The sequence below is a fragment of the Eurypyga helias genome, unplaced genomic scaffold (assembly GCF_000690775.1).
Source record: "Eurypyga helias isolate BGI_N326 unplaced genomic scaffold, ASM69077v1 scaffold4263, whole genome shotgun sequence".
Classification (NCBI taxonomy): Eukaryota; Metazoa; Chordata; class Aves; order Eurypygiformes; family Eurypygidae; genus Eurypyga; species Eurypyga helias.
The window spans coordinates 38,032-65,509 of record NW_010242965.1 but is presented as its reverse complement, the minus strand read 5'-3'; the positions used below and the strand labels follow the sequence as shown (position 1 = coordinate 65,509).

At 39.1% G+C, this 27,478-nt stretch overlaps 1 protein-coding gene across 1 annotated transcript in view; it reads left to right on the top strand.

Moving 5' to 3' along the window:
• Positions 1-1,794: 1,794 nt before the first annotated feature.
• The window catches only part of PPP4R1 (protein phosphatase 4, regulatory subunit 1), a gene marked incomplete at its 5' end in the record, with an annotated part of 48,239 nt that continues 22,555 nt past the window's right edge, over positions 1,795-27,478 (top strand). The window contains 7 exons of the mRNA XM_010149226.1: positions 1,795-1,930; positions 10,396-10,502; positions 20,473-20,615; positions 21,899-22,045; positions 23,786-23,893; positions 24,627-24,692; positions 26,926-27,084. Coding sequence (XP_010147528.1) covers positions 1,795-1,930; positions 10,396-10,502; positions 20,473-20,615; positions 21,899-22,045; positions 23,786-23,893; positions 24,627-24,692; positions 26,926-27,084 — 866 coding nt within the window. The remainder of the gene's footprint in view (positions 1,931-10,395; positions 10,503-20,472; positions 20,616-21,898; positions 22,046-23,785; positions 23,894-24,626; positions 24,693-26,925; positions 27,085-27,478) is intronic.

Sequence of the window (27,478 nt, the reverse complement as noted above, 5' to 3'; positions counted from 1 at the left end):
CCTATGAGCCCGTCAAAGGATGTAGCCTGCTCATTGTTAGCTTAACCTGGCATAAATTCCTAACCTGCATTATAAGTCCATTTTTACCTTCTGCACCTTTCCTGTGAAAATAAAATTGCTTCTTGTAAAAAAACCCCAAACAAACACCACCACACCCCACACCCCCCGAAACCCAGAAAACACCAAAGCAAACAAAGAAAGAAACAAACGGAACCAACCAAACCCAGGTTCAAACAGTTCTGTGTAAACCTGGGGTTGCTATGTGCCTTCCCTTTGTACTGCAATAGCTTTCTGTGGCTGACTTTTTTTTTTTTTTCAGCCTTTCCCTGCAGTTTATCCTCTCTACTATAGGCATATCCAAGAGCACTAGTTCCTCTTCCCAGATTGCTCTTCCATCTGCTTTGTCTCACAGCTCCTAGCACACTTTCTTCCTTGGCCCTGTCTCCCATATTCCTCTTACGCCCTTGGCCTTTTCCCATTACTACTTCGTTTGGTTTCTGGTAGGATTTCATGTCCTATCAGCAGCTGCAGAATTTGGACCCTCCTCCAGGGATGGGATTTATGACCAATTAAACATGTCCATTGATTCTCTACCTAGAAAATGGGAGTAGTAGTTTGTTAGTAAAGGGATGCTATTGGCTCTAAAAATACTACTCTTACGGAGCATTTGGTGTTAACTCTTTTGACATTTGAAATATATTAAGGAAGACATTCAGAAAATGGTATCTGCTTGTGTATTCTGAATGTTGAAGATGATGATAACCAATTTATATAACGTGGTATAATTGTATCGAAGCTAAGAGGACAATAATATTTTATCTTTCCTTTATATAGTTCACTTTAAAAAAAAAAGTCATTGTTAGACTTCTAGATGTGTTTTTGTTTTCTATCCATCTCTATTTGCCGGTTTTCAAAGGGCATTTCAGAGAAACTTGGCTAGACTGAAGAATAGTTGTTGTGTTGTAGTTTCAGGAGTAAAGCAGGTGACCTGGGATAGTTCTTGGAAATAAGTGAATGCATTTGTAATACTAGCAAATATGAGATTGCATTTGCAGTCTGAGGTGTTTGTTGTTGGACTGAGTTTTTGAGCAGTTTAGAGGGTATATTGAAGCCAGAAAAGGTGGTAGTTCAATTTGTAGTTCTTCAAGCAGCTCTGCACAGTGCGGATGGACCCCTTTTCCTTTTCATTGTGGTTCCATGTTGATAAAGGTGTCTGTTTATATGAAGTTCCCTATTGATGTGCTGGTTAATAATTATGCAATAGGTGTATTGTGCCTATTTTAGTTGGTAGTTGGATATAGCAACACACACCTGACATTTTTAACACGCTTAATTTAGATTTTTCTTTTTTAAAAACAAAACTTCTTTGTTCTGTTACATGATGTTGTATTAACTCTTTATCTCTGGGCTAACTGCTGCTATGATTTTTGTCTGTGCGTCTTCAAAAAGCTGCATTTAGAATTACCTAAAAGGAATTTGCTTAACAAAAATCTAAGGTATAAAAATGCTGTTTGTCAGCTAAAAACAGTGTGAGATACATGTTTAGTGAAACATCATATTTGGGAATTTAGAGCAAGTAACTCAAAATCCATTCGGTCCAACTTATACTTAATGAATCACTGTATAAAAAGGCCTTATGGAGGCGGGGGAAAGCTGGGGGGATGATGTAGTGCAGTTAGTAAATACGTTGTCCATGGGACCTTGCCTAGACTTCTGTATTTCAGACCAACAACAGACATCATTTTAGTGTTAAACTACTGTGATTGTAAGGAATATTTCTGATGTCTCTGATAGTTGGTGTGGATGACTACAGCTCAGAGTCTGATGTGATTATTATACCTTCAGCCCTGGACTTTGTCTCACAAGATGAAATGTTGACGCCTTTGGGAAGACTGGACAAGTACGCTGCAAGTGAGAACATATTTAACAGGTATGCTCTTTAAATGTCCTGTCTGGCTAACAGTATGCAAGTTATTCATCTGATTTAAATCTGACCGAAGTTAATTTGCATGAAATCCAAACAATTTTTAAGAATCCAACAACTCTACAAAACTCTTCAGTTTCTAGTCTTTCTGTTTGCTGATACTCCTTTTACTTACAATGAGCAAAAGATTAATGATAACAGAAAAACATTTGCTTACCTTTTAAGCAGCTGTAGTTCAGGACTTCTTGAACTTTTTCATTAATTGGACCACATTGTTTTTGTTTTTTTTGTGAATGGTAACATTCTTGTTGACACAGAACTGGAAGATAATAGTAAACTGTATCCATAACTCTGTGTGACTTTTAATAAAATACTTCAGCAAAGGTCAGGAGAGCATGATGAACAGCACCATAGATTGCCAGAGGAACCCAAGAAGTGCTCTGCATGGTCATCCTCATTCGTAGTTTACAGTTTGAGTACTGCTGCTTCTGGTTATTGGAAAGGAAAGGATTATTTTACCCAGTTAATACTGCAGTCTGCATTTTCCTTTTTATTTCTATAATGATACTGAGCTATTTGTTTCATTTAAAAGCACAGATACTGTAGCATACTTGAGATACACACACATGCCCTGCCCCTCCCTTTTGACCCACCTCCCCCAATCCCATGGACAGTCTACAATGGAATGGAGAAATTAAAATCCAGCATGTATTTTAACTGTAACTGCGAACAGTTGCAAGATCACAGAAGTGTATAAAATATGTTATGGTTGAGGTTTTCTGGTGTTTTGTTTTAACATAGTTTAGCTTGAGCTCCAAGTAAATATTTAGTAAACCGTGTTTGCTTTTATATTGAATTCTTAATTCAGTAGTATGCGGAAGATAAGTCTATGGTCAACCACCCTGTAGACTAGCCTCTATTTTGTTCTTCATGGCCAGAGTTCTGTAAGGGTTTATCCCTATGCTTAGCTTAGTCATGTGAAATACCCTTAAAATTCCATACTACATGTATGAACATCCCACAATTGGAAGGTTTTAATTGTGATTGAACTGAAGCTAAAAATCATAGAATGCTTTCTCTTGTTATAACCTGAATAAATCTGTATGCATAAATTAGTTCTGAAATGCCTGATTTTAAAGTTTTCTGTTTTCCCAAAATCCTAAGTTGGTGGTATTTTACAGTTTGAGATGAAATGAGCAATTTGCCAACCAGGAGAGAGGTTTTGTGCATTTGACTTTTCTTGGGGAGGGAGGGAAGAGAAGAGAGAGGAGCCTTTGGGGCTATAGGTGACGTAATAAAAACCAGTAGGGAGGAGAGCAAACTCAGAAACTCAAGTTGTGTGATTTGAATTTTAGACAAGAATAGTGGCCCTGATATTTTACTTGCCCGTTTAAGAAAAAACTGAGTCTTTCAGTATGGATTGCATGGGTTGTAGGGCTTGCAAAAGCTTGAAATATTTTTGAAGATGCTATCCGGCTTTATGCACTGTGTGCTTTTCTGCAGGGGAAGATGTGTGGAGTAACTATAGTCTTCCCTGGGGGTTTTTTGTGTTTGCTTGTTTGGGTTTTTTTTGCTATTATAAACATGCTGTTTAATCCTAGCTCACTCTGTTGGCCTATTATGTTATGTAGCATAAGAAAATATAGGAAAATAGCATGTGATAGCCATTAGTGATACGATCGTGAGTAGCAGTTAAATGACTAAGTGATAGTGAGTAACTGTTGCAGGCAGTTTATGATGATTCAATGTTAGTCAGTCTCAGGAATAATTGGAAATATTTTTTGCTAGACAGATGACCTGGAGCATTTTGTATGGAAAAGATAAGAATAAACAAATGTAATTTAATGTATGTCTTGGTGTGGTACAATCACATCCAATTACTTACATGTAGTTTGACACTATTTTATACTATGATTAGAGTTAATAATGATTCGGTTGTTTCTGTGACCTTGAAGCTGCATTTGTGTGGAAGCTTCAAATTATAGACGCCCAAACCCTTGAAAGATTGGTTTTGGTTTTCTTTGAATTGATGAATTTGCTTTTAGTGTGGGTAGTTTTTTGTGTGGGGTTTTTTAAATTAATTTTAAGTATCATTTTTCTTTGTTTTTATTCTCATATTCTATCTGGTTAGTCATCTACATAGGTATCATATTTGCAGTATGTGATTATGCTGAATGATTCAAGTGAAGTGTCTTCTAACAATTACTAGAGAAGCCTAGTCTCCTTTGAGTGGATTCCTTGAGCACTCATGATTTCTCAACTGGTGCTGAAGGCCAAAGCCAATTGCTCCGGGATGGAAATGGATCTATGTCTGCATCCTAAGAAATTTTAGCACTGCTGTCTTGAGGTTTGCAAATAGGATTTGCTTCTTCATTTAAATATGTATGGTTTTTTGCAGGATGAACTGAACGAAAGAGTGAGGTAGGGGATCCTTTAACAGCTTCCAAAATGGTGGAAGGAGTTGCTGTGTGACAATTTTTGACGTGTTGTGATCTACATCCTCACTGTTTTAAGTGCTGATGATCAGCACCACAGGTGTTGTCTTAGTGTATGAGAATGGAGAGGAACCTGGCAAATAATACAATAAATGACCCCTCTTATATCTGAAAAACAAGGCAAGAGGGACTCTGGTTATGGTTTCATTAATGAAGAGGCAGCCTCCAGACCAGACTTGAGAAGCATCTCTAGTGTATGCTTAATAAACCAGTGTCACATTGCAGCAAGAGTAGATGCTGAGCTGAAAGCCAAGACCATCGCCCTGAAACACGAGGTCTCCTTGTGGCTGGTACCACTGGTGTGTGCGCATGCACGGGTGAGGATTCCCTTTTGCCGTTTGCTTTAAAAAAACAATTGCTGGTGCAGATGGGAGAAGAGCTTTTGTCCCTTCTTATTTTAAAAATCCTCTGTGAGTTATCCTAAGCTTTATTTGCATTAACTTGCTTCTATTCCTCATTAAGAAGGCTCAGAAGTATACAACACTCACCAATAGATCTGTTTGAATAATGTGGCAGTTCCTGAACAACAGACCCTTTTGATCAGCCTACTTTTAAAGGAATTGCTGTTGCCCTTCCAATCAAAGCAGATCCTGGTATTCATCAGTATGATCAGTTTGTCTGTCAAGACTATATCTACATATCAATGTAGATACGTTTAAGCTATCCCCTTGCCATGTTTCTTTGTGTTCTGAAGTACCTCGGGAGAATACCTGATGTCTTTTGAAATAGGTTTTTTTAAAATTGTTTAAGTTACGAATACATGTAGAGCAGCACTCAGCAGTAACTGAGGATATATTTGGTCTCAAAAAAGAATTAAGCATAGGTGTGTGTACTCATGAACAGTTTATCAGTAGCACTTTTGCTTTCTACAGTGTAGGTGAAGATTTGGCCTAAAGCATTCTGGGTAACTTGTCTTTTTTTGTCTAAAAGACACGCTTCTCAGACATCATGGCACAGATGTGGTTTCTGATCTGGTCACTAGAAGGTAGCCTTCTTGCTTTCCAGACTTTGGATGGAAGAGAGGTTGACATCAGAAAGGAGGCTGCACCACATGTGGCAATGAATTATTTTAATGTGGTTATCTGATTCCTGACTCAGTCACAATATAAACCTTAGTTGTACATGTCTGTGATTCTTGAAAGTAGTCTAGCAGTTTTTAGAATATATTGTGTTTCAGAAACTGAGAAATCAATTTCTTTCCAAGGAATTAAAGGTAACAACAAGTTTTTAGGTTTATCGGTACTATACCGTAAGCCTTTTCAGCCTTCTGCTCTAATGCATATCAGAAATCTCCCAAAGTATGTTTTGTGGGTATCGAGGATCTTACCAAGATTTTTCTTAAGTGTAAGCAAGTGCCTTATTTTAATTTAGGTATGATCAGATTATAAGCAACAAGATAGTAATTTTTTCAATTAACCACAGCTGCAGGTGTGGGGTGTCTTTTTTTGTTCTCCTCTCTTACTCCTCCTGTCTGTGCAGCCTAGCCCAGTGTAAACTTTCTCTTTTGGGTGTATTTGTTGAGTACTGACAATAAGGAAATGCCAATCTCATACGAAAGTCATGCAGGTGAAACTTTAGTGGCATTCATTCTGACTAGGACACTTCTCATCATTTTAGGATAAATTAGGCTCTTTCTCCTAATCTAACTACTTTCCTCAGTTGTCATGTTTCAGTCTTTCTTGAGCCCACTGTATGTCAAAGAATAAAATTTATTAAGAATGAAACAAACCTCAAAACACCATTTTTTTCATAGAGATTTGCAGATACATAGATACCAAATAAATTACTTAAGTTCAACTTTCACAATATAGATTAGTTACTTTGTAAGTGCACATTAAAATGATATAAGCTGAGCTATCAAAGGACAGAGTTTTCTCAAATAAAGAGTGGTCTTAATTACTTCAACAGTACTGAATGAAACCTCTATGTTTAGCCTTTCTTCTTAAGGTTGATTTCAAAATTGGGAGTTTATTCAGAATAACTTCTGAGATTGAGGAAAATGGTGCTGACCTCAGTTACTACTACCAGTACTCACTTAAACGTGAGATGTCATCAAATCTTGATTTAAAGGTTCTGCAAAAGTGGGTGAAGAAAAATAATCTTATTTCCTTTTTTGTCTTTTTTTTTTTGTCTTTTTATGTATGCTTGCTAACTAAATGTACTTCTTGTGCAGATGAACTCATTTAAATTCTATAGTAGAAATTTATTAAAGGGCCAATGATGGTGATTGGTACACAGTAATTATACCACTTAGAACTCCCAGTATTGATTCCAAATAGGGTCAAAGGAGTGTATAAAAGGAGTTTGAATGAGCTAAGCAAAGATATTTATAGCTCTTCTTGGAGTACATTGGCACAAATCCTAATTATGTCCATGCATGCAGAGTCTTCAAACTATCTGTCCCCTGCATGTGAACATGAAGGCGGGGTGTTTGTAATCTATTCCCATTTTATCCCGCTGGTAATTGCAGGGAAGGGTGCCTACGAGGTATCCTAACTATCAGTTTTTCTGCCATTGGACACAAACTCTCCCCATGCATGATCACGCAAACTTGAACTTTGCTAATTATCCTACGCTTCTGCACTTAATAGCTGAAGCTCTTGTACTGCGTGCTGTGTTCCAGCCTTTGACCTCGGCCCTTTCTTTGACCTGTAAGCTTCGTAATGGATAAATGGATGTGTTGCTGCTTAGGTGACAGTCATATACAAAGACACGTATGGCGAATAAATCGTTTTCTCTGAAGAGTTCACAGCTGTAGGGTTATTGATTTGAAGCTTCACTTGCCAGAGCAGCTAGTAGAAGTCTCTTGGGACCTGGAGGAATCAGATAGGAGTTCTGACTGAATGGGCAAGAAGATGCAATTATATTAGTTGTTGCAATGAAGACAACTCTGCCAGTACTGGGAATGTGTAAAGGTAGAAGTTCTTTGTGGTGCTTAGTATCTCATTTAGAGGCAAGCACTGCACGAACCCAAGGCAGTGGCAGGAGGGAAAAAGGAAGAAACCATTAATCCTAGTCCCACATTGTGCCCTGATAACCAGGAGTAATGTGTAGTAACAGAATGTGTGCCCTGAAATCACTTAGGTTGTCATTGTTAATGTTGGTGGAGTCATTTCTGTCATGTATGTACTTGAAGGAGTCTCATTCTCTGTTAGAATGCAATTTATGGGGACATGTCATTATCCCTAGAAGAAACCTGCTCCTCTTTCTACCTGTCACAGGAGGTATCTCCTTGCCTCTTGAGCATGAAGCATGTCTGCTTATTTTTGTTGTTTTGTTTGTGTCTAGACAGGCAGGTCATCCTTCAGAGTTCTGTTAAAATTTCACAAATGCTCACCAGGTACTCACCCTGCAAGTTGCCAGGCAAGCTGCTACTTGCCTTATGTTATGCTACTGTGCATTGGTAGTTCATTGCAGTTCTTTGTTGTAGGTTTTTTGTTGTAGGCTCAACTGCCAATCCTTGCATGGGAAGGAAGATCAGACTGCAAGACAGGGCGAAGTGTGAGCTTGCAGGGCTCAAGTCATTCTGCAGTAGTTGCCTACGTGCTAGTCTCAGCCTGTGGCAAGTGTGAGGTGGGTTTAGCACTGAACCTTGGAAACACAAGATGACTTTTGGCAGATAGTTGGGGATAGTGGCAGAACCAGGTCAGAAGCCCTAATGTTTGGAGGACGTGAGTGGACACCATCTCCCAGAACACTGGATGGGTGGAGTTGAGACTACCCTGTTATTATTGGCTGCCTACCCAGTTAGGTTTTCTGAAGTGAGCTTAGCTTGCCCTGTTGCCTTTTGTTGTAATGCCTTTTACCAGAATCTGCTAAATCTAATCTGTTAGATCCATTGATTCCCTTACAAGCCAAAGAGGGAAGTACGAACTGCTTGTGAGGGGGGGCAAACTTCTGCCTTTAGTCCAGGGAAAAAGTTGAATGTCCCTTCTTTGAGTGGATTTAATAAATAAATCATGCCTACTTCAGGTTAGGATTTGTTTTTCATCTCTTCCTCTTGAGTGGAAGGTTTGTGGCCTCCAGCTTACAGGGTGGCTACTTATGCATATCCAGCTTATAGGAACTAGCAAAGACTTACTGTGGGATCCAGCCACCACAGTTCAGGGTACTGCTAACAAAGCTCTATGAGAAGATGAGAGTCTTCTCAAAACTTCCAGCGTAGTAGGGGGCCATTCCAGAGTCCCCAAGAGCCAGATGGGATGTAGTGCTGTTTATTGTGGTTCCCTACTTGCTGAGACCAGCTCCTTGGGTCAGTTGACTTGTCTCTTGCTTTCCAAGGTTACGTTTAATGTATAGGAGACTCACGCACCCAGGCAGGCTGGATTGTAAAATATGCTTCATCTGTTCCTCTTCTCTTTTCAGAGGTGTCCAGCCCCTTAAAAGACCAAGTCAACTCTGCTTCTAGGTTAGTGTGTCATGTAGTCTGTTTCACTCCATCAGGATTTTGATAGCTGAACTTCCAACTGCACATCAAGATCTCTGCTGAGAGATGTGGCACTTTCACCAAGTTGAAAAGAGTGAGGGCGAGGAAATTCATTAAAGGCAAACAGTTTTTTGCAGTTTGGTTGTTGTTTGTTTGGTTTTTTTTAGGGAATTTCGTTCATCTGTATGTCAAAACAATTTAGTTTAAGATAGTTTTGCAAGTGGCCAATGCAAAACATTTAAATGATTGATTTTCAGTTTGAGAAAATGGAAATGTCAGCTTAGCTTTGGGAGTTCATGAAAACCTACTGCATTTCTCCAATGGCACGAAATTGTAAAGTTCTCCAGCTTCCCCGGTACACTAGGAATGTAACCATCTATTTCTGACCAGTTTGTGACCGTTGCTCACATTCACCGTTTGTAGTGAAGATGATCAAGTTCAGCTATGCTTTTGCTCTTGCCTAAAGCGCTGCTGTTTGTCAACAGTGCTTATGTCTAGGCTACGTCCTAACAGTGTTTCCGTCAGTCAGTTCTAGAAATATCTGGCACTTGACCCTTGCTGCTTCGGCATTTTGATAAATTCCTCTGGGGCATTACAAGAGCTAGCAGCATGCTGGGCGCTGTTCCTTGGCCAGCTCCACTGTTGGGATAATCCTGCTAGCTCTCTGAACTGATGTTCAACCCATGTTGTCCAAAAAGGGGGAAAAAAGTTACACCATTGCAGACCGTTGTTGAGGAGAAGGGTTGATTGACACCCACTGCCAGCTGCATTGTAAAAACTCAGTGTTCAGGGCTCTCTGGGTAACTGATGGGTAGATCTGTAACAAGCTGCAGCAGAACCCGTGAGGACAGAAACCCAAATTTGACTGTATCTTGTCACTGACAAGTTTATCCTTAGAATAAGTTCTCATGCATTAGAAGTAGTAACTGAGTTGATTCTGACCTGTCTCTTATTTTCTTAATGTGTTTCATTTTCTACTTTGTTTCACGTATGTCCCAGACACATATGGGCTAGTACATTTTATTTTCACAGTATATTCTCATTGCTTTACACAGTATTTGGATGAAGTTTAGCTGTGACACATCACTTTATGGAAATCTTCAGCTTGAGTGTTCATGCTTTCATTTGTGAAATAAGTTCATAATTCTGTTTAAAACTGTTCTGACCATAGTGGTGTGGTCTTGCTTTGTATGGAACAAGTTAGAGAATTCAGAGGTGAGGATGGAAGGCTGACACTGACTCCCTAACATTCAGCTCCTGTTTGCCCGCTTGGCAGATAATTGCTATTTTTTTATTTTTGTGGCTGGTTTCCCTTATCCTTGTAAACCAAAGGGATGCTTTTAATGTTACGTTTAAAGTTAACAGTTCTTTAGTATTCTGCCAGGTACCAGAATTCCCAGAACAGGGCTAACTAAATTTACTGAGTTATAAGTGAATCTATGTACAATTTTATGGGTTGGTTTAAGAAACTTGTATGATTGCGTAACTTTTGATTTGGCTGTATTTCTGGACACAAATAATGCTAATTTTTAATCTTTCTTGTGAACTAGGCAAATGGTGGCTCGAAGTTTGCTGGACACTTTGAAGGAAGTCAGTGATGATGAGAGAGATTGTATTGCTGTGTTGGAGAGAATCAGCAGATTAGCTGATGATTCAGGTAGGTAGCGTTAAACCTTGTACGGGGTTAATGAGGGATCTGAACCTGTGTTCAGCACAGGACCAATATATTCTTTCTCATCTTCAGTATTCAAACTAGGGTTCTACAAGTGCAATAAAATACTGCAAAATTTGATTTCACTAAATCACCTCTCCAAAGATGACTTTTTTTTCCTTACTATTTTCCCCAACAGAATTAAACCCTTTCAAAATGCAGGATTGCCACTTTCCATCAGTACATTTTTGGATAATTTCTATTATGTACTTTGGCTACTCAGCAGATCTACATGATTATTTTAGCTCTGTTAGATAAAGATTAGTTTCTTGCCTTGAAAAGAATCTTGCAAAACATCTGTGCAGAACTGCTGTTAGTTCTGACAGAATTTAAATGCTGGAGTTGTTCCCTTGTCCCTTCTGGGCAACTAGTTGTGAAGATAAGAAGCAGCAGGAAATGGTAAGCAAGATGCAGATAAATGTGATGAGTAGGAGGGCTCTGTGGACATAGAGGGGCTTTTGCTTGTGAATATATTGAGACTACTGGGTGTTTGGGATAAAAGGCAAAAGCAGGTGAATAATGAAAAATGTGAAGGGAAAGGAGGTCTTAAAGTGGATGAAGGGAAAAATGATGTGGACAGAGCTGCAACAAAATTCCATGTTGACGATGCTCTGGAAAGAATTAAGGGCTTGATTTCAACCTATCTGATACAGTTGAAGCACCAGAAGGAAGAAGGAAAGCTTTAGTGGCAAAACCTCAGAGAAGACCTGAAGTTTATCATTTTGTCACTATTGGAGTGCTATGGAGAGAAACTTATATTAAATTTTGTATGAGAAGAAAATGTTTCTTCTGTTTAATGTCTGTTAGTTTTTCTCCCGTCTTCTGGAATTGGAGAACATAGTGCTATCCAAGGGTAAAAAGCTATTCTGTTTATTTCTGTTATTCTGTCATTACTGTCTTCATTTAAAGTGCATGGGTTTTATTTTTTTGAGGGAATGCCTTTGCTCAGACAGGAAAAGTAGTCTGTTGTACACTCTGCATAACTACATTGAGTACCTTTCCAAGGGTTCTTTAAGAGGGGAAAAAATATCACTATTCATTTAAGATTAAATGTGTCTTTGAGAACAGTGGCGTGCTACTGTTTCTAGCAGTGCCTTCCAAGCAAAGCTCTGCTTCTGAAATCTGTATATACCGTGCCTTGTGTGCACAGTCATGTTAAAACAGCTTTGAGCATCAGAAACTTACGGAAGCTTCATTTCAAGTGTGGAGAATAGACAGATGTGTCCAGGGGAAAATGGCCTTGTGCAGCAACTCTGTAGCCTTTGGCTTTTCATTGGTGCCCAACTAAGTGTGTGAAATTGGAGTTGGTTCAGGTAGAAATGTAATGGAAGCCAGGCGTTGAGCTCGAATCAGCTTGTTTCCTTTAATAAGGGTGGAGTACGTTTTTAGCCAGGGCTGACAACTTTCTCAGCGTCAGCAAAAGCAGCATTTCAGGCTTTTCCTGCGTTGTAGAAGTTGTCTTGGATCTGTCAAACTAGTAGTGCTGGCTTCTGCAGCTGCCCCACGAGTTAAATTTCTGCAAACTTCACTGTGATTTTTGTGCCTCGAGCAGTTGCAGCATTGGACTTAGCCTGATTCGGTAAGACAGGTTTTTAGAATATCCTTGCGTCTTAAACCATGTGAAAATGTGTTAGGGAACTAGATCTGCTTTCTATCTTCTTAATGTGTGTGCTTGACTATTACTCAAACCACAGTACCGTGTGGGTTTGGTTTTTTTTGTTTTGTTCTGGGTTTATTGTTTTGGGTAAGGTTGCTATTACTAGATTTGCATTTCGTTTTTCTCTCAACTGATTTTTTTTTTTTTACATTTCTGCTATTTTTTCTAACTCGTTCTGGGAAACAAAGGAGTAAGAAAACATGGTGAAAGTATCTGTGTATTTTGAGTTGCTTGGTTGGACCCAGATATCTGTATGGTTAGAGCCATCCTGCAATCAAGCCTTCATGTGTCAACAAAAATCTTGTTGGGAAGTCAAACTAAACTATACACAGGTCTTCTCATTTCTAATAGGTGATACTCATTAGTCTTAGGCCTGTTTTTTAACATTTGAAGCTATTTGTCTTGTCAAATCAAGTCACAGAGAGTAGGGTACTTTTTTTGGCAGTAGTTGTCATAGTGAGGTTTGAATTGAAGACTGTACCTGGTCTTGCAGGTCCATGCCTTGGTCTTGCACCCCTTGGTGCATGGGTTTTTTTTTTCCTTTTTTAAAATAAGATGGAGCTATAATCAGACAGCCATTTCTGTTTTTGAGAGCAAGAGACTTTCAAAACTAATTAATTCTGTTCTTCATGTATGTTGATAACACTTTAAGGAGCTAAATGTCATCTCTGTTACACTAAACACTGCATTAATGTGAAATAAATTCATCTTTATTAGATTTACTAGGTCCAAATATACGATTGTAGGATGAAAGGCACAAAAAATCATGAGACTATGGTTTGGTATGTTTGACACAGATCTCACAGGCCAACTGGCTAGCCATGACATAAAAATCTTTTGAGGCATCATGGCAAAGGCAAATATCAGCTTCTCCTGACTGGGCAGTTTGGGCTCTTTGTAATGAACTAGTTCCAGGTTACATGTGATTTTGCAGCCTTAAGATGATTAGTATGTTTCCACTGGGTAAAAAATATCCCCTTCAGGTGATAATGGAAATGAGCTGCTCCCAATGCTAATGGAACACAGGGATTGCTGTGCCTTGCTATCATTCCCTGCCCTATGATAAAGACAGCACAGAATAGCTGTTCCAGTTGAGGAAGCCCATCAGTGGTGATTGGGGAATAATCTGCTGCCTTCACCCCCTTACTTGCCAAAGAAAGTTTTTCTCCAAATCTCAGTTGCTTGGAAGGCTTATTTTCTTCAGTGTTTGTCTTCATTGCTGTAATTGGGTGTTACTGCTCAGTCTGTGATTGTGCTGGGGAGTTTGGGTATTTTTCAGTCCTTCCAAACTCTGGACTTCCCTCCTGTCTTTGGTAGGAAGTTCCCTAGAATAATTACAGCTGTGGTAAGAAAGGTGTTACCTGGTACTGCTTTTCAATCTGCTGTTTAATCACTTTGTAATTTCTCTGTTTCTTTAGGGGTGTTGTTTATGACTTCCCACTTAGATGTTTTTATGGTGTCTTTGGGCCTATAGAAGCCAGGAAGCAGCTTGGCATAGAAGTTTTGTGCTTGGCAAATGTTAATTTATCCCCCATAAACCCTTGTTAATGATGAAGTGCTTATCTTTGTGTTAAAACAACTGGGCTGCCTTCATTTTCAAATGTAAACTAGACTCAGACTAGTGTGAGCTTGAACAAGACCCTTATGTCTGTCTTTTTTACTTGAGTAAATTAGTATTATTCAAACGTTCTTTTTTTGGTACCAGCTTGTGAAAGGCTTATCTGATATTAGGCTTTGTCATTGTGAGCACAAGTACAATTAACTCGCTTCAAAAGGTCGCCTCAGCCAGAATTAGTGCATTATTGGCATTTTGCTCGGTGTGCTTGCAACGCTGGGTGCTAGAAGCTTTAAATCTTATTTTCTGAGGGCTCTTTTAGAGGGAGAGTCTCTGTCTTCATTTCTAAAATGTATGTGGTGTTTTAGTGTGCTATGAAATAGATGTATATAGGTATTTTCTAAAGACATGATGGGAGGAGAAGTGACTTCCTGGAGAACTGGTGCTTATTGGCTTGAATATAACCAACTAGGATTTTTTTTTTTTCTTCTGAATGAAAAGTGATCTCTTTACTGCATAGAATCAGTTGTGAATGCAGTTTGTGAAATAAACTGGGTTTAAAAAACAATTATTAGACTAATTGGTCATTAAGTTGTGAAGCTGTATATCCACAGGCTTAATGTGGATGACCTTACAACCTTAATTACTTAATAAGCGTGCTTAACCAGTGTTAGTAAGACTATTTCAATTACTGCTCTTGGTAAAGCGAGAAATGCCAACAAACAATACCTGCCAAATAGCACATCTTACAGCATTTCATTTAACAAAATCTTCATATGTAAGCAGTATTAATGGGAATGTTAATAGTTCCCTTTCCCAGCTGTCAATAGCTCCACCTGGGTATTTTCCCCCCATCCCTCATCTTCATGGTTCTGGATTTTCCATACATCTTCTCCCATCTTCTGCTACGCTAAGAATTTTTCCTGTGCTTGATGTGATCCTCTCGTGTCTCTCGAAGCATCTGATGGATGACTAACAGAGACTTTACCCTCTCTCATTAATCTGTGTTTCACTCCTTCCTCTGCCTGTCAGCAATGAAGTCGATTTCTGGACTGAGAAAAGAACCTGACTGCCGAAGCACCACACACATCAGACATAGCAGTCCTTCTGGGGACTCCTAAGCTAAAAGGGATGGGCTCTGGTTACAGTGCATTTCTACTTGTCTAGGTTTATTTTGCCTTCAAAAAAGGTCCCTACCTACGTTGAAGGGACAGATGAAACAGGAACCAAGGGAAAGGGAAAACAGATGATACTAGCAGAAAAAAAAGATGGGAATGGAAAGTTATATTTGGGAAAGAAGGAGATAGAGTTGGTAAACTGTAGAATTTCTTTAAACTTTGTCTTTGATCATGCAGGTGACGTACACTTTGAGAATAGGCATGTATACAAATCCATTGCTGTTGCCACGCCAGTGGCAGATTGGCATCCTCTTGTGCTGTAGACCTTATATTCAGGTTGCATGCAGAAATGGGCATCTGTACAGGGGAGGGGGCAGGAAGGGGTTTTCTACGCTGCTGCTTTCTTTCTAGAACATATAAGCAATATTTTCATTTGCCTTTCACCAAAATATGGTTTTATAAAGAATGAAAGTGCAAATGCAGAGATAGGCACTTACACCTTTACTTCTTAGAACCATTAGTAAGAATAAATACAACTATTATTAATATTCCGGTGCACTTAAAATATCATCAAAATAGAGAATTAAAGCAGCGTTAACATCCCCAGTAGTAGTTCTTCGTATACACTTTTACCACGCAAAAACCATAACAGCCCCTCACAAATGTAGTAGTTGACTGCTGCTTGTATTCCAGAGTGATCATTTTGGGATAATGGACGCTTTGCAGAATTTCTTCTAAATACTGTAGTTTTTTCAGAATAAGCTGTTGTGAAATAAATCTAGCTGTGAGCTGGCTCTGGAATAAATACTTCATTTACAAATAACTCTTCTGGAGCAATTAGCTGGTGTTACAATGTGCAGCTCTGCAATAACCCCCTTCTAATTTTCAGTATACAGCTAACTGGTGCTTTGCTTCCTTATAGCTGAAGGGGAATATAGAGGGAACTGAAGCCTCAGCAGGGATGAAATAAACATTACGCTTAGCTTTCCTATATAAATGTGTATGTGCTAGGACTAGCTTGATGAGGATGTTGGCACTTGGCTCACTTGAGAGATGGTGTCAAATTCTAGGGGGAATTTAAGTGGTGTTCCATGGGTGGGGAAGAATCAGTTAATTACTTTTATGATTTTGGAGGCATTTGGGGATGTTGATTTAAACAGTGATTTGTGAAATAGCTAAAACTGACGGTTGACGTGTGCAGATTAAAGTCTGCCCAGGTTCTGGAGTTGTTGGTTGGAACATATTGCTGGTTTCATGTGGTCTGGAAATTGAGAGGTGAAACTGTGTCATTTTATTCTGGCAACTTCTTTTCAAAGTTATTTCACAAAGAGAAGAAATTGAAGTTTATTTTCACTTTTTTCTGCCCTTCTTTTAGTTTTGCTTGATTTCTGAAACTCAGTTCAGTGTAATTCCATATAGAGAATATACAAGACTTGAGAAAGGAAGTGCTAATGAATGACAAAACAAGTATGAGTTTCTTTGAGATCTAATTTTTTATATTAGTATTTCTTTTCAAGTTACTTTATTTTGACAAGTTCCAGCTTTTGGGTTTTTTTTAGTAGCCTGTTACTTTAAGGCAATGACTTGTACCTTCAGGAGATAGTTTGAAAAGAGCAGCATTTAAAAATACTTCCTCTGCCAAACGGAAAAATACTGTTCTAAGCAAATGTTATGGAGAACATAATTGTACACAGTGATTTTCCAGAGTGACTAAAATAGAAACTTTCAGTCTTGATAAAGCGAAATCCTCCACCCAGATTTTGTTCATACAGTGTGAAAGCCTGGTCCTGGCGGTATTGTACAGTGCAAAAAATACATAATACAGATGTATTCCCCTGCTGGATGAGCTTATGCTTTAAGAAGATGCATGTAATAATTTTAACATACTGCCATGCTCCATTCACTGTGGTGATGAGCAAACCATAAATTTGGTTCTAAACAGTCGGAAAGTTTAAACTGAAATGGCAGACTCTTGTCCTGTATTGAAGCCTGCTGGAATCTGGTTTTGGATCTGTCACCTGCCTAAGCTAAAGACAAAGCTGAGGAATGGACAAAGGGAATGAGAAAGTGCTGTATCTTTGGAAGTTTTTGGCGTTGTTGCTTGGCTCTTTAGGAAACATCATGCAGAAAACAGCAAGCTGTACTGTAACCCCAGCAGACAGCGAGATTAGGCCCTATCCAGTATACACTGGAACATATGCTTCAGCATTTGGAAGAACTGTGCTCTTACCTAAATTGGTAAGCTTAAAGTTCAGGTTCTTGCATGGCAGGAGTAATTCCCCAGAACAGCACAAATGCTTTTCTGATAGTAATTACAGCGTTGCATTACACAGCCAGTTACATGCACAGGGCTGGTTTGTTTTTTTTGTTTGAACTGACCTAAGATTGCAGAGCCATGTACTTAAAAGTTACGGAATGTAAGAGCTAAGGTGACTTTACAGTTCTAATTCATTTCTGGGCATGAATTTTTCAAATCTTTAATTGCATCGTCTCGTCTCTCTGTGATCCTCACAAAGCCAGAGCTTACTTAGTAGCTCAGGAAGAAGGGGGCTCACTTTACGTGAGCAGCTCTTCAATATTGGTCAGGTGGTGTGGCCACTCTCAAGTGCTGCATAATACATGAATCCTCTTCTGAAGAAAAAGGGATCTTATGTTTTTAGTACTCCTTGCTCTCCTACTGACGTGCTTCATAAGGAAATTTATGAACTCAATTTCACAGCAAACCTAATAAATATGAGGAAGGGGAGTGTTGCCATTACTTTAGCAGTGGGTGGGCAAACTGTGGAGGTATCAAAATGAAAACACACTGCCCATTTCAAGTGCCGAGTGTCTGAAGCTTTATACATGGCTCTTGATATGCTTAATATAGCATATCTTGTTGGCTTTGATTGCAGTGGTATTTCTTCAGCAGTGAAGACACATGGTTTGGACTGCAATCAGATAATGGTGTGCAATTACTCTGTGAAGAGTTTGTGTTCAGCATTTTGCACAGCTTCATGCTAGGCAAAGGAACGCATCAGGTTTCTTACCATTTTACTTTTCACTCTGCTTTGATGGTAATATCACAGTAAGCGGTCCTGCGCCCTTTTACCATCACTTGCTTGCTTCCATCATCAGATAGTTCTGCTGCTTGAGGGAAATGGGAGATTGCACAGGGAAACCAAGTGAAGTGCCAGTTCTTGCTGTTTAATCATGCTGCTGTGGTGGGGCAGAAGCTGCGTCAGGCAGATCTGTTCTTTGATATGGTTTGTAGGCTGGCTGCACGAATAGTTGCATCGGTCTAATGGAAAGGGCCAGCAGCAAGTTTTGGGTTTGGGAGGGTGGGAACTGCCTGAAGCAAATTTGGAAGCAGTTTAAGTGTCACTGTTGCCAAACATGCAGCCTCAGCCAAATTTCTCTTCGTCCCTCCCCATCCCTTCTGCCATTCCCGCATCAGTCATCTCTCTCTGCTGTAAGGAATGAGGCAGGGGTCCTAAGAGGTGAGAACAAGATCCTAGTGATAAGTGTTGTGATACAAGCTTCTTGTACCCTTAGATCATGTCCTGGGCATGTTTTGGAATAGCAGCCTGATGAGAAAGGTGGGAGCAAGTCCCTCCAGTGCTGGCATTGGGCCCTAGTTACAGTTTCTTGTCCAGCAGGTTTCAGTCTCCTTTCCATTTAGTGGCTAGTTTTATCTCCATGTTACTCACTCCTCAGCCCTCCATTCCTCCTTACCCAGCCTGGTGGTTCCTCATTCTGCTCTGTTTCTCATCTGCAGCCTTTTGAAAAGAGTTGCTCTGGGAGAGGGGTTGTGTACAGTCTGAAGCGACGATGGCTTTCTCCATCTCAAAATGTGCTCACCAGATGGTTTTATCAACTTTAGTCTTGAAAACAGCTGATCTGCTTTGGTTGACCTTTTTTTCCTGATCTTAATGAAGAATTGGAGCTTAGGCTATCTCGTGTTCTACGGACTGCTCTGGCAAATTTTTATAAGGGAGCAAGAGATGAGTTCCTGTCATAGGAAGTACTAGGCAGCTTTAATAGCAGGAGGTGCTGCAAGCTCCCAATAGAAAGTGAGACTGAAAGTAGAAACTTTCAGTAGGATGGTAACTATTTATTTCCTGACTATATTTTTTTAGAAAAACTGCATAAAGTAGTATTTCCTTTCTTCTCATTAATGAGATACGTATAATTTAGCTTTCAGAATTAATGATCCCATTAATTATTATGTTTTCCCTATTTACAAGTGCTTATTTTGCTCAACTGTCATGTTTGGTGCTTCAAACACAGTGTTCACCAACCTAGAATTCAACCTTTTGTTATCTTTCTTTTTTGTTAATTTCAATGTGCTAAAACTTGCACATAGATCCTGAAGAAGACTACTCAAGCTGACTTCTTCAGTATAAATTTCAGGACGTGTGCATTGCTTATGGACTTCAACTTGCGCATGTTTCAGGACATCTGAAGCTTAAATGAAAAGGCTTTTTTCCTATGTGTTCCTGTTAGTGTTTTGGGAAGAAAACCAGAGCAGATTGGAAGAATTTTTTTCTGTGTTGTCATGAACAGCAAACCAGTATTGATTTATTTGGGAATGTAATTTTGTATTTTGAAACTTTGTCAGCAATTCATAAACTGTACAGAGGATTTTGGTATGTTTTCTCCAGGAAAAGTAACTTAAGTCTGTAGCCAAATAAATGGAGCCCATAGGCATTTGATTACCTTATGTGCTATGATCTGTTTTCTCATTGTCCTCGGTGAAGAAGAGACTGCGCAGACCATGCTCTGTCTTTGTTTTGTTTTATTCAGGCCTAAGTTGATACTTGTAACCGGTGTTCAAGAAAGCCAAGTACTGGGGGCCATTGGTCATGTTAAATACAAATGCAAGTTACATGCTTCTCTGCAGCAAAAGGCTGTGTTTTTAATGTATCGTATCAATTCCAAGTTTTCCAAGGAAGATGGTTCTGATCATACCATTAAGTCTTACCTGAACAATTTACATGTAAAAATTTAGTAAGGCATATGCCTATCCTGTGAACAGTGTACATGTTATTATTTCAAATATTGTAAATCAAATTATTGTAATTGGAAAAAATGCAGGACCCTTTCCATCTGACAAAAAATATCAGTAGCCTTAAAAAGCAAAGAATAGAAAAGAGCATCAGTGGTTGTGGCTGGTCGCCCTGCTTAGTGGGATCTTTTCCACATGAGAGGCTGTGGCCAGGAGCACCCCTAAGTTCATTTCTTCTCATAGTGGCACCAGTGTTGAGTTGACTTTCTGCTTAGCAGGTTTCTCGAAGTAGGCGATGTCCGTAAGGAGTTCAGACAGATTTTAATACTCATAATGTTTGCTGGCTTGCTCCCTTCAAAGTCTTGTTTCTTTTACTGAGGATGTGGGACCCGTCTTTTTAGTAGTTTAGCAGTCCAGAGTGTACTTCTAGCTGCTTTTGCTAAAAGGTGGTGCTTGTCAAAACGTAGCTTGACATAAACATGCTGACATGAACACTTGACACGTGGCTTGTATGTACAGGACTGTAAAAAGCTTATTCTAGCAGTATGCTTGTAAACATTTATTGTCCCTTGTTTGGTTTTATTTTTTGACCTGGGCAGAGCCAACAGTGCGGGCAGAACTGATGGAACAGGTGCCTCATATTGCTATGTTCTGTCAAGAAAACAGACCGTCAATCCCATATGCTTTTTCCAAATACCTACTGCCTATTGTGGTACGATACCTCGCAGATCAGAATAACCAGGTAAGTGACTTTCAGAAATAGTTTATTAGCTAATTGAATATACCTGGTATAAGGTTTTTCACTTCCAACCATTTAGCATCATACAACCATGTAATATTTCAGAGTGAAAAGGTTTTGAATGACCTGAAATACGTTTAAAGGAAGCTTCCAGCGTTTTTTCATCTAACATGATCTGTTCTGATTTGGGGGTTTTTAATCTGGTATTGTATTCCTATGGACAAAATAAAACAGTTGTTTTGACAAGTTTACATAATATAAATTCTGGCAAAAAGGTACAGTAGTTATGACAAACTGACTCCTTGGTAGAATTCAGTTTTATCACAATTATGTACCTTCATATCCAGTCACCTGTATATTGATCCAATAAAGCTTTTAGATCAAACTTGTATGGTTTGTTTCTCTGCATGTATGAGTTAGCTTGTCTAAAGCTTTCTCTGGGTTTCTCCACATCATTTCATACTGGACTACTCCAAGGCGATACATTATTTCAAGTATTTTATGCCTCTGAGTTTGTCACTTTTTCCTTGCCCTTTCCAGATTTTCCATTATTAAAAATAGGTACCAAAACATATTTTTCTTAATAGTTGGTTTGCTAATTCATGTATAATACAACCACCATACTTTTCCTTGATATTCTTTTGCTAGCAGATCAGGGATTCTGTTCATCGGCTTAATCTCTGTTGACACTCCGTAATTTGTTTGGCTGGTTTGCTCCGAGACAAAGATCTCGAGGGGGTTTTCAAAACTGTTGCATTGCAGTATATAGTCACTTCTTTTACATAATGTTTTCTCTTCTGATGAACTTACTTCTTGGGAGGCAAGGATTAGTCACGTATGAAACCAATTATGAATGGTTATCTTAGTTTTGAACAGTCGTCTTTTTTTTTTTTCTGTTAGATTTTCCTGTTAATCTCAGAAAAGGAGGATTTGTATAATAAAATTCCCATTCCTTAGGATGTGGTTACTCCCAGTTGGTTGTGGTGCTTTTCTTGCATGAGCTTTGCCATGACTACATTTTTTGACATTGCTGTCCTGTGTTTTGGGAAGTATGTAGGTGGACACTTTTATAACAGCATTACCTTAGTTTACAATATGCAGGTTTTCTGCAGGGTTCAAACATAGTTTGTTTCAAACACCAACTGTTTGCAGAACTGGTTTTGGAGGACTTGTCCTCTCATGAGTGCAGTTGGTATAGGTTCATGCCAGTATATAGGATGCATTTAAACAAAACCCAAAAAGCTGTGTTCGAATTTCTTGGTTCAGTTTTTGTCTTTTTAAAATAGGTAAGAAAAACAAGCCAGGCAGCTTTGTTAGTTCTCTTGGAGCAAGAACTCATAGAGAGATATGATGTGGAGACCAAAGTATGCCCTGTTCTGATAGATCTGACAGCTCCAGACAGCAATGACGATGTGAAGACGGAAGCCGTGGCTGTAAGTAGCAGCAATATCAAATCATACACAAAGCTTGCCTGAATGCTTGATGTTGCAGTGATGGTAGTGTGTTTCCAGGATGCACATCCATGTGGTATTAAAGAGAAAAAATTATATTGCTATCAATAACTAATCCATAACATTTTCCATGCTGTGTTACATTCAAGGTTAAAGTTAAACTCAATAGTATATATATGCTGTAAAGAAAAACAGGCTGGTCAAGACAACACAGGGGGTTCATTTTATTGACTCCTAAAGCATCTGCTGTTGTTGGCTTTTTAGTTTTTTCAGATTGCTTTGTTTTATGGAAGTTTAATTTGCATATGTGGAAAATTTCCATCAGTGGAAAATCTTTAATTCTGTTGGTCTTTGCTGTATGTCTGTTCACTTTATTGATTTTTGTTGTTGTTTGTTTTATTGGACAAAATAATAAGCATTTGGGTTGATTAACTCGGTGTTGTTTTTGCATTAGACACAACCTTAATAATTAAAAAGTATTATGTGTTGAATGAAAACAGTAAGCAAATTTACTTATTTATAAAGGAGAAATAGCAGTTGTTCTGTGTCCTTATGTTTGCTGTTGGTTTTTGTTTGCTTGGTTTTGGCTTTTTTAAAATTCTTTTTGGTTGAGAGACAGCTCATTAATATTTTACTTTCATAATGTGACTTGACTCATAAACAATAAGCAGGCTGGGCATTATTGTATTTGGCACCAAATTTCTAGCACCTTCTTTAAGAAACTTACATAAGGGAATAAAATTTAAAGCAGAAGTTTTACCTGTCTTCATTGTTCTGAAGGTACTGAAACTTGAGAAAGATTTCTGTAGGCTGCTGAGCCCCTAGAGGTTAGAAAAATAGTAATTTGTTAATACAGGAAAATGGGTTTAAGTAGTTCTATTAATGTGATTTGTAAAGTTAAACATAAAATTCTTTTGGATTACTTTTTTTTTTTTAATGTAGTAAAAAGCAGAGGGAAAAGCTGTCACTTTCTTTGGTACAATATGCTTTTTCAATAATTTTAGGTTAGGGAGTTGCATATGCACAATATGGAGTGTTGTAATTAACTTTTTAATCATAGGAAAGTTGTAGAAGTCACTTAAGCATATTAATTGTCAATAACTTTCTGTTATTTGTAAACATAGAATCACAGAATGGTTAGGGTTGGAAGGGACCTTAAAGACCATCTAGTTCCAACCCCCCTGCCATGGGCAGGGACACCTTCCACTAGACCAGGTTGCTCAAAGCCTCATCCAGCCTGGCCTTGAACCCTTCCAGGGATGGGGCATCCACAGCCTCTCTGGGCAACCTGTTCCAGAGCCTCACCACCCTCTCCAGGAAGAACTTCTTCCTGATATCTAATCTAAACCTGGAGATATTCAGCATTGGATGGTGACAGAATATTCTACTTGTGTTTGTTTTTTTTTTTCTCTAAGTCTGTTTGCTAAGATAATTTCTGAGAGTTGAGTTATTGGTTAGGACTTTGATTTAGTTTCACGAAAGACCAATGTCTTCTGCAGCTGTGTTGCATCACCACAGGGGGAGGGTTAAAAAAAAAAAAGCTTTTTGCAGAAGTGGCCAAACCTTTTCAATTCAAAATATTTTTATTTTTTCCCAATATTATTCACAATTTTCAATAATATGTGCATCAGAATGAAAAGTAAATGGAAAAAGCCTCTACTTAGCTGACATGGAATTGTGTGTTGTGCAAGCATCCCTGATTGGTGTCTGTCTTGCCATTAGATAATGTGCAAAATGGCCTCCATGGTGGGAAAGGACATCACGGAAAGACTTGTTCTTCCTCGGTTTTGTGAGATGTGCTGTGACTGCAGGATGTTTCATGTTCGTAAGGTATGAAGTATCAGCAGCTGCTCTGGATTATCTGTGAGGGGAGTGTCATCAGCTTGGAACTCGCACTTGTCTAAATGACTTGTTCCTGTAAGATCTCATCTGTGACACGTCTAAGTGAAAGATACGGGGTTTCTTTTGTAGCTTGCATTTCCATAGATTTTGTATTTGACATGGAGGTTTTCCCAGAGTCCCTACCTTTATTATCAGGAACAAAGAAAGAATCTGCTTGTCCTTATGGTTGTGTAGGTAGCCATGAAAATGTGAACCAGTTATAACTGATACAGCATCAGCCATCTGGCCTCTTATCTCTGTGCGTAGATGGAATTAAAGATGCTCATTAAGATGAAATAAACCAGTACTCTGACATGTTATTTAAGTACTGAGGCTGTGTTTTAGTTTCACCTTGCCACTGCAAAGCTTCTTTTCCTTGTCAGTTGCTTGTATTCTTTCATTTGACAGCACTTCGAATGTGTGTTATCCTCCTTCCCCTTCACTTAAGTTCTGGGGTTGTTCTGTGATGAAAAAAAGGCTGATTAAGCCTGAAATGAAGAAAACAATTAAAAAGAAAAATCCAAAACCAATGGAAATTGATGGAATGGGGAAGTAGCTGATACTGAGTTTGCACAGAAATGTAGTTTTATGGTTTTAAAAGCTGTTTATATTTTTCCTTTGATTTTGTTTGCTGTATTAAAACTGTGGTCTCAGTGGTTATTTCTCGCGTTTTGTCTGCAAGGTATGTGCAGCCAATTTTGGGGATATCTGCAGTGTGGTTGGGCAGCAAGCCACTGAAGAAATGCTGGTAAGCCATTTCTTAAATGATTTTTCTTTTTAATGCAAGTCAATAGTGGATTTAGACAAGGTACAGAGGAGGGCAGCTGTAAGGATTAGAAACTACATTCCCGTAGTAAGGAGAGACTGAAAAAGCTGTGACACTCCAGTTTTGCTGACATGAGGTTATGTCATGTTAGGTTTACAAGATCTTGAAGATGGTTACTATGATACAAAACTCTTACTTGCCAGGTCACACAGTCTAGAGCTAAGGGGTACCCAATTCTAGAGCTAGGATAAGGGTTTAGACCAGACTGAGGATACCTTGGGCTGTGGAGGCAGAGAGTATTTGCAAGTACAAAAGTACACTGGGCAAGGAGTAGGCAGGATTATGGCTTCTAACGTCCATAAATGCAGTGAGAGATGGCAGATACAGGAGGAACATGGGGGGCATAGACTGCTGGAAGTTTCGAGGCTTATGTGGTCTCTTCAAATGGCATCACTTAATGTTGCTTTGCATTGATTTTTATCTTCTGAAGTCAGTTTTGCTGACTCTGACAAAGCCTCACAGCCCTCCTGGGAAGGAAGGAAAGAGAAAGAAAGGCAGAGAAAATAAATGAATCTGGGCAGTAACAAATGAAGTAAAGGGGAAGAGTTACAAACTCAAAATGGAAAAGCAGGGAACTGGATGGACAAGTGAACAGAGGTTCCTTCACAGTGCCCCCTATTCCCCTGGCGGGTCCAAGGAGCTGGTGGATGATGTTAGTCCTGGAGACATGACAGGGTTAGGGAGCAGAAATCAGCCTGACAGTCTCTGAGATCCTTCTTCAAGCTTTCTCCTTTTGGGGATGTGAACAGTGAGCTTGTTGAGGGCAGAGATGGTTGATGGGTCAGTGCCATGAGTTAGTGAGGGACTTACATGGAGAGAGTGTAAATACAGGCGTGACTTCAACAAGAGCCTCTGCAGCCTTTTGTGGATGCGATTTCGGGACAGGTACACCTCGTGTGACCCTCAGGGGCATTTCTTATGTTCTTACAGCATTTGTTGTGGTTTTCCATAGGTATTGTGGAAGGTTTGTTAACGAAGTGTCATTGCACACACTCACATTCCATATGTTTCTTGATTTGGGGATGTAAACTGATTTCTCTCTCACAAATGCCCTTTTAGTGATACATGTCAAGAACTTGGATTAAAATTTGTAGACAGTGCAATTAGACTATGAAATAAAAAAGTATGGTTATTTTATGTGAAAGCCATTACGCGACTGGATGGTTGGGGATCGTTTTCCATAACAGCAAATATAATTTTCTGCTCTCTTTGGATTATTTAAAAAAAAAAAAAGGCAAAAAGCTTTTCTTAAGACAAAGCTAAAGTCCAGAAAACTTTGCCTGCAGAAAGTAGGAGCAGCTGAACATCAGTAGTTTACAACAGAGCTGTAACGAGTGTCATTGTCTTACTTGCATCTTGCCACTCTGCCTGCTGCAAGCAAAGGCAGCCGTGCGATCACTTGCATGACTTTGCCCCACCTGCACTCTGTACACCATTTCATCCTTACTGTTACAGTTTCCAGGAAACCTGAGCAACTTCAGAAAGCTTCAGTTTATTAGGAAAACCATTGCTCTGTTCAAATCTGTTTTCTCTTGCACCAAATGCAGTGTTTCTCCCATTCCCCTGTTCTGCTATGCAGTTCAGGTCCTGCTTTGTAGGGTAGGTGGTGACAGAGATCGGACAGTCTAACCATGGCAAGCTTAGGTGGAAAAGTTTTCTTTCTGAAGATGCTCTTCCTATGCATTTCAGTGAGAATCTTAAAAAAATCTGATGTGGTCTCTGATAGGTAAAACATTAATGCACCCGTATTCTTTGGTTTTGTTCCTTTCAATGTTACCTGCTTTAAAAGAAAGGTGTAGAAATGAGGTTTTGTCTTATGATAGGTTTTCTGGGCTTGGATATATTTTTGGAGTCGGGTTTTTGAGGTTGGCACCTTTTTTTTTTTTTTTTATAATATGAATAGTGTTAGAAAGTTAGTACTTTGTTGTTATTCTTCAGAGAGGTGAATTTTCCTCACCTGTATCCATAAGTAACAGGAGAGCAGCTGATTTAGGAGGGTGATGCTACTGAATGTGTGTTGCCTTGCAAATGTTAAACTAATGCATCTGAGTATGAGGGCAGAGGAGATGAAGGAAATGAGTGTGAAAACAAGATCTTGCTTTGAAACAAGTACTGCCTGTTAATAAGACTTGCAAATTTTCTGCATTCCTAACAGCTGCCAAGGTTTTTCCAGCTCTGCTCTGATAATGTGTGGGGAGTTAGGAAAGCCTGCGCCGAGTGCTTCATGGCAGTTTCTTGTGCAACGTCACAGGAAGTCCGGAGGACAAAACTGTCGACCCTTTTTATTAATTTGATTAGTGATCCTTCACGATGGGTAAGAATTGCTTTTTTATTTTTTGAATGTCTGTCATATTTAAAGGATTTTACTGCAATACTCCATCTAGAACTTCTCCTGATAGGTGTGCATGAATTTGATTCATGCACCTCAATCAAAATTCTTCGACTGCTTAGTTTGTCAATGGGTGTAGAGCCTCCCTCCCGTTTTCACTGCAACATGGAAGAAAAACAGTGTCGGGAATAGTTTTTCTTAGCTACAGAACTGCCTGTGACTTCATATCGCTGAAAATCATTAACAAAACTGGAAAATTAGGTGTGATTTATTTTTATTTCTACAGGTTCTCTACCACCACCTCCTTTTTTGGAGGGGAGTGAAGTGCTGGTGGTGTTTTTGGGTTGGGTGTTTGTTTTTTTGTGGGAGGTATGTCTGT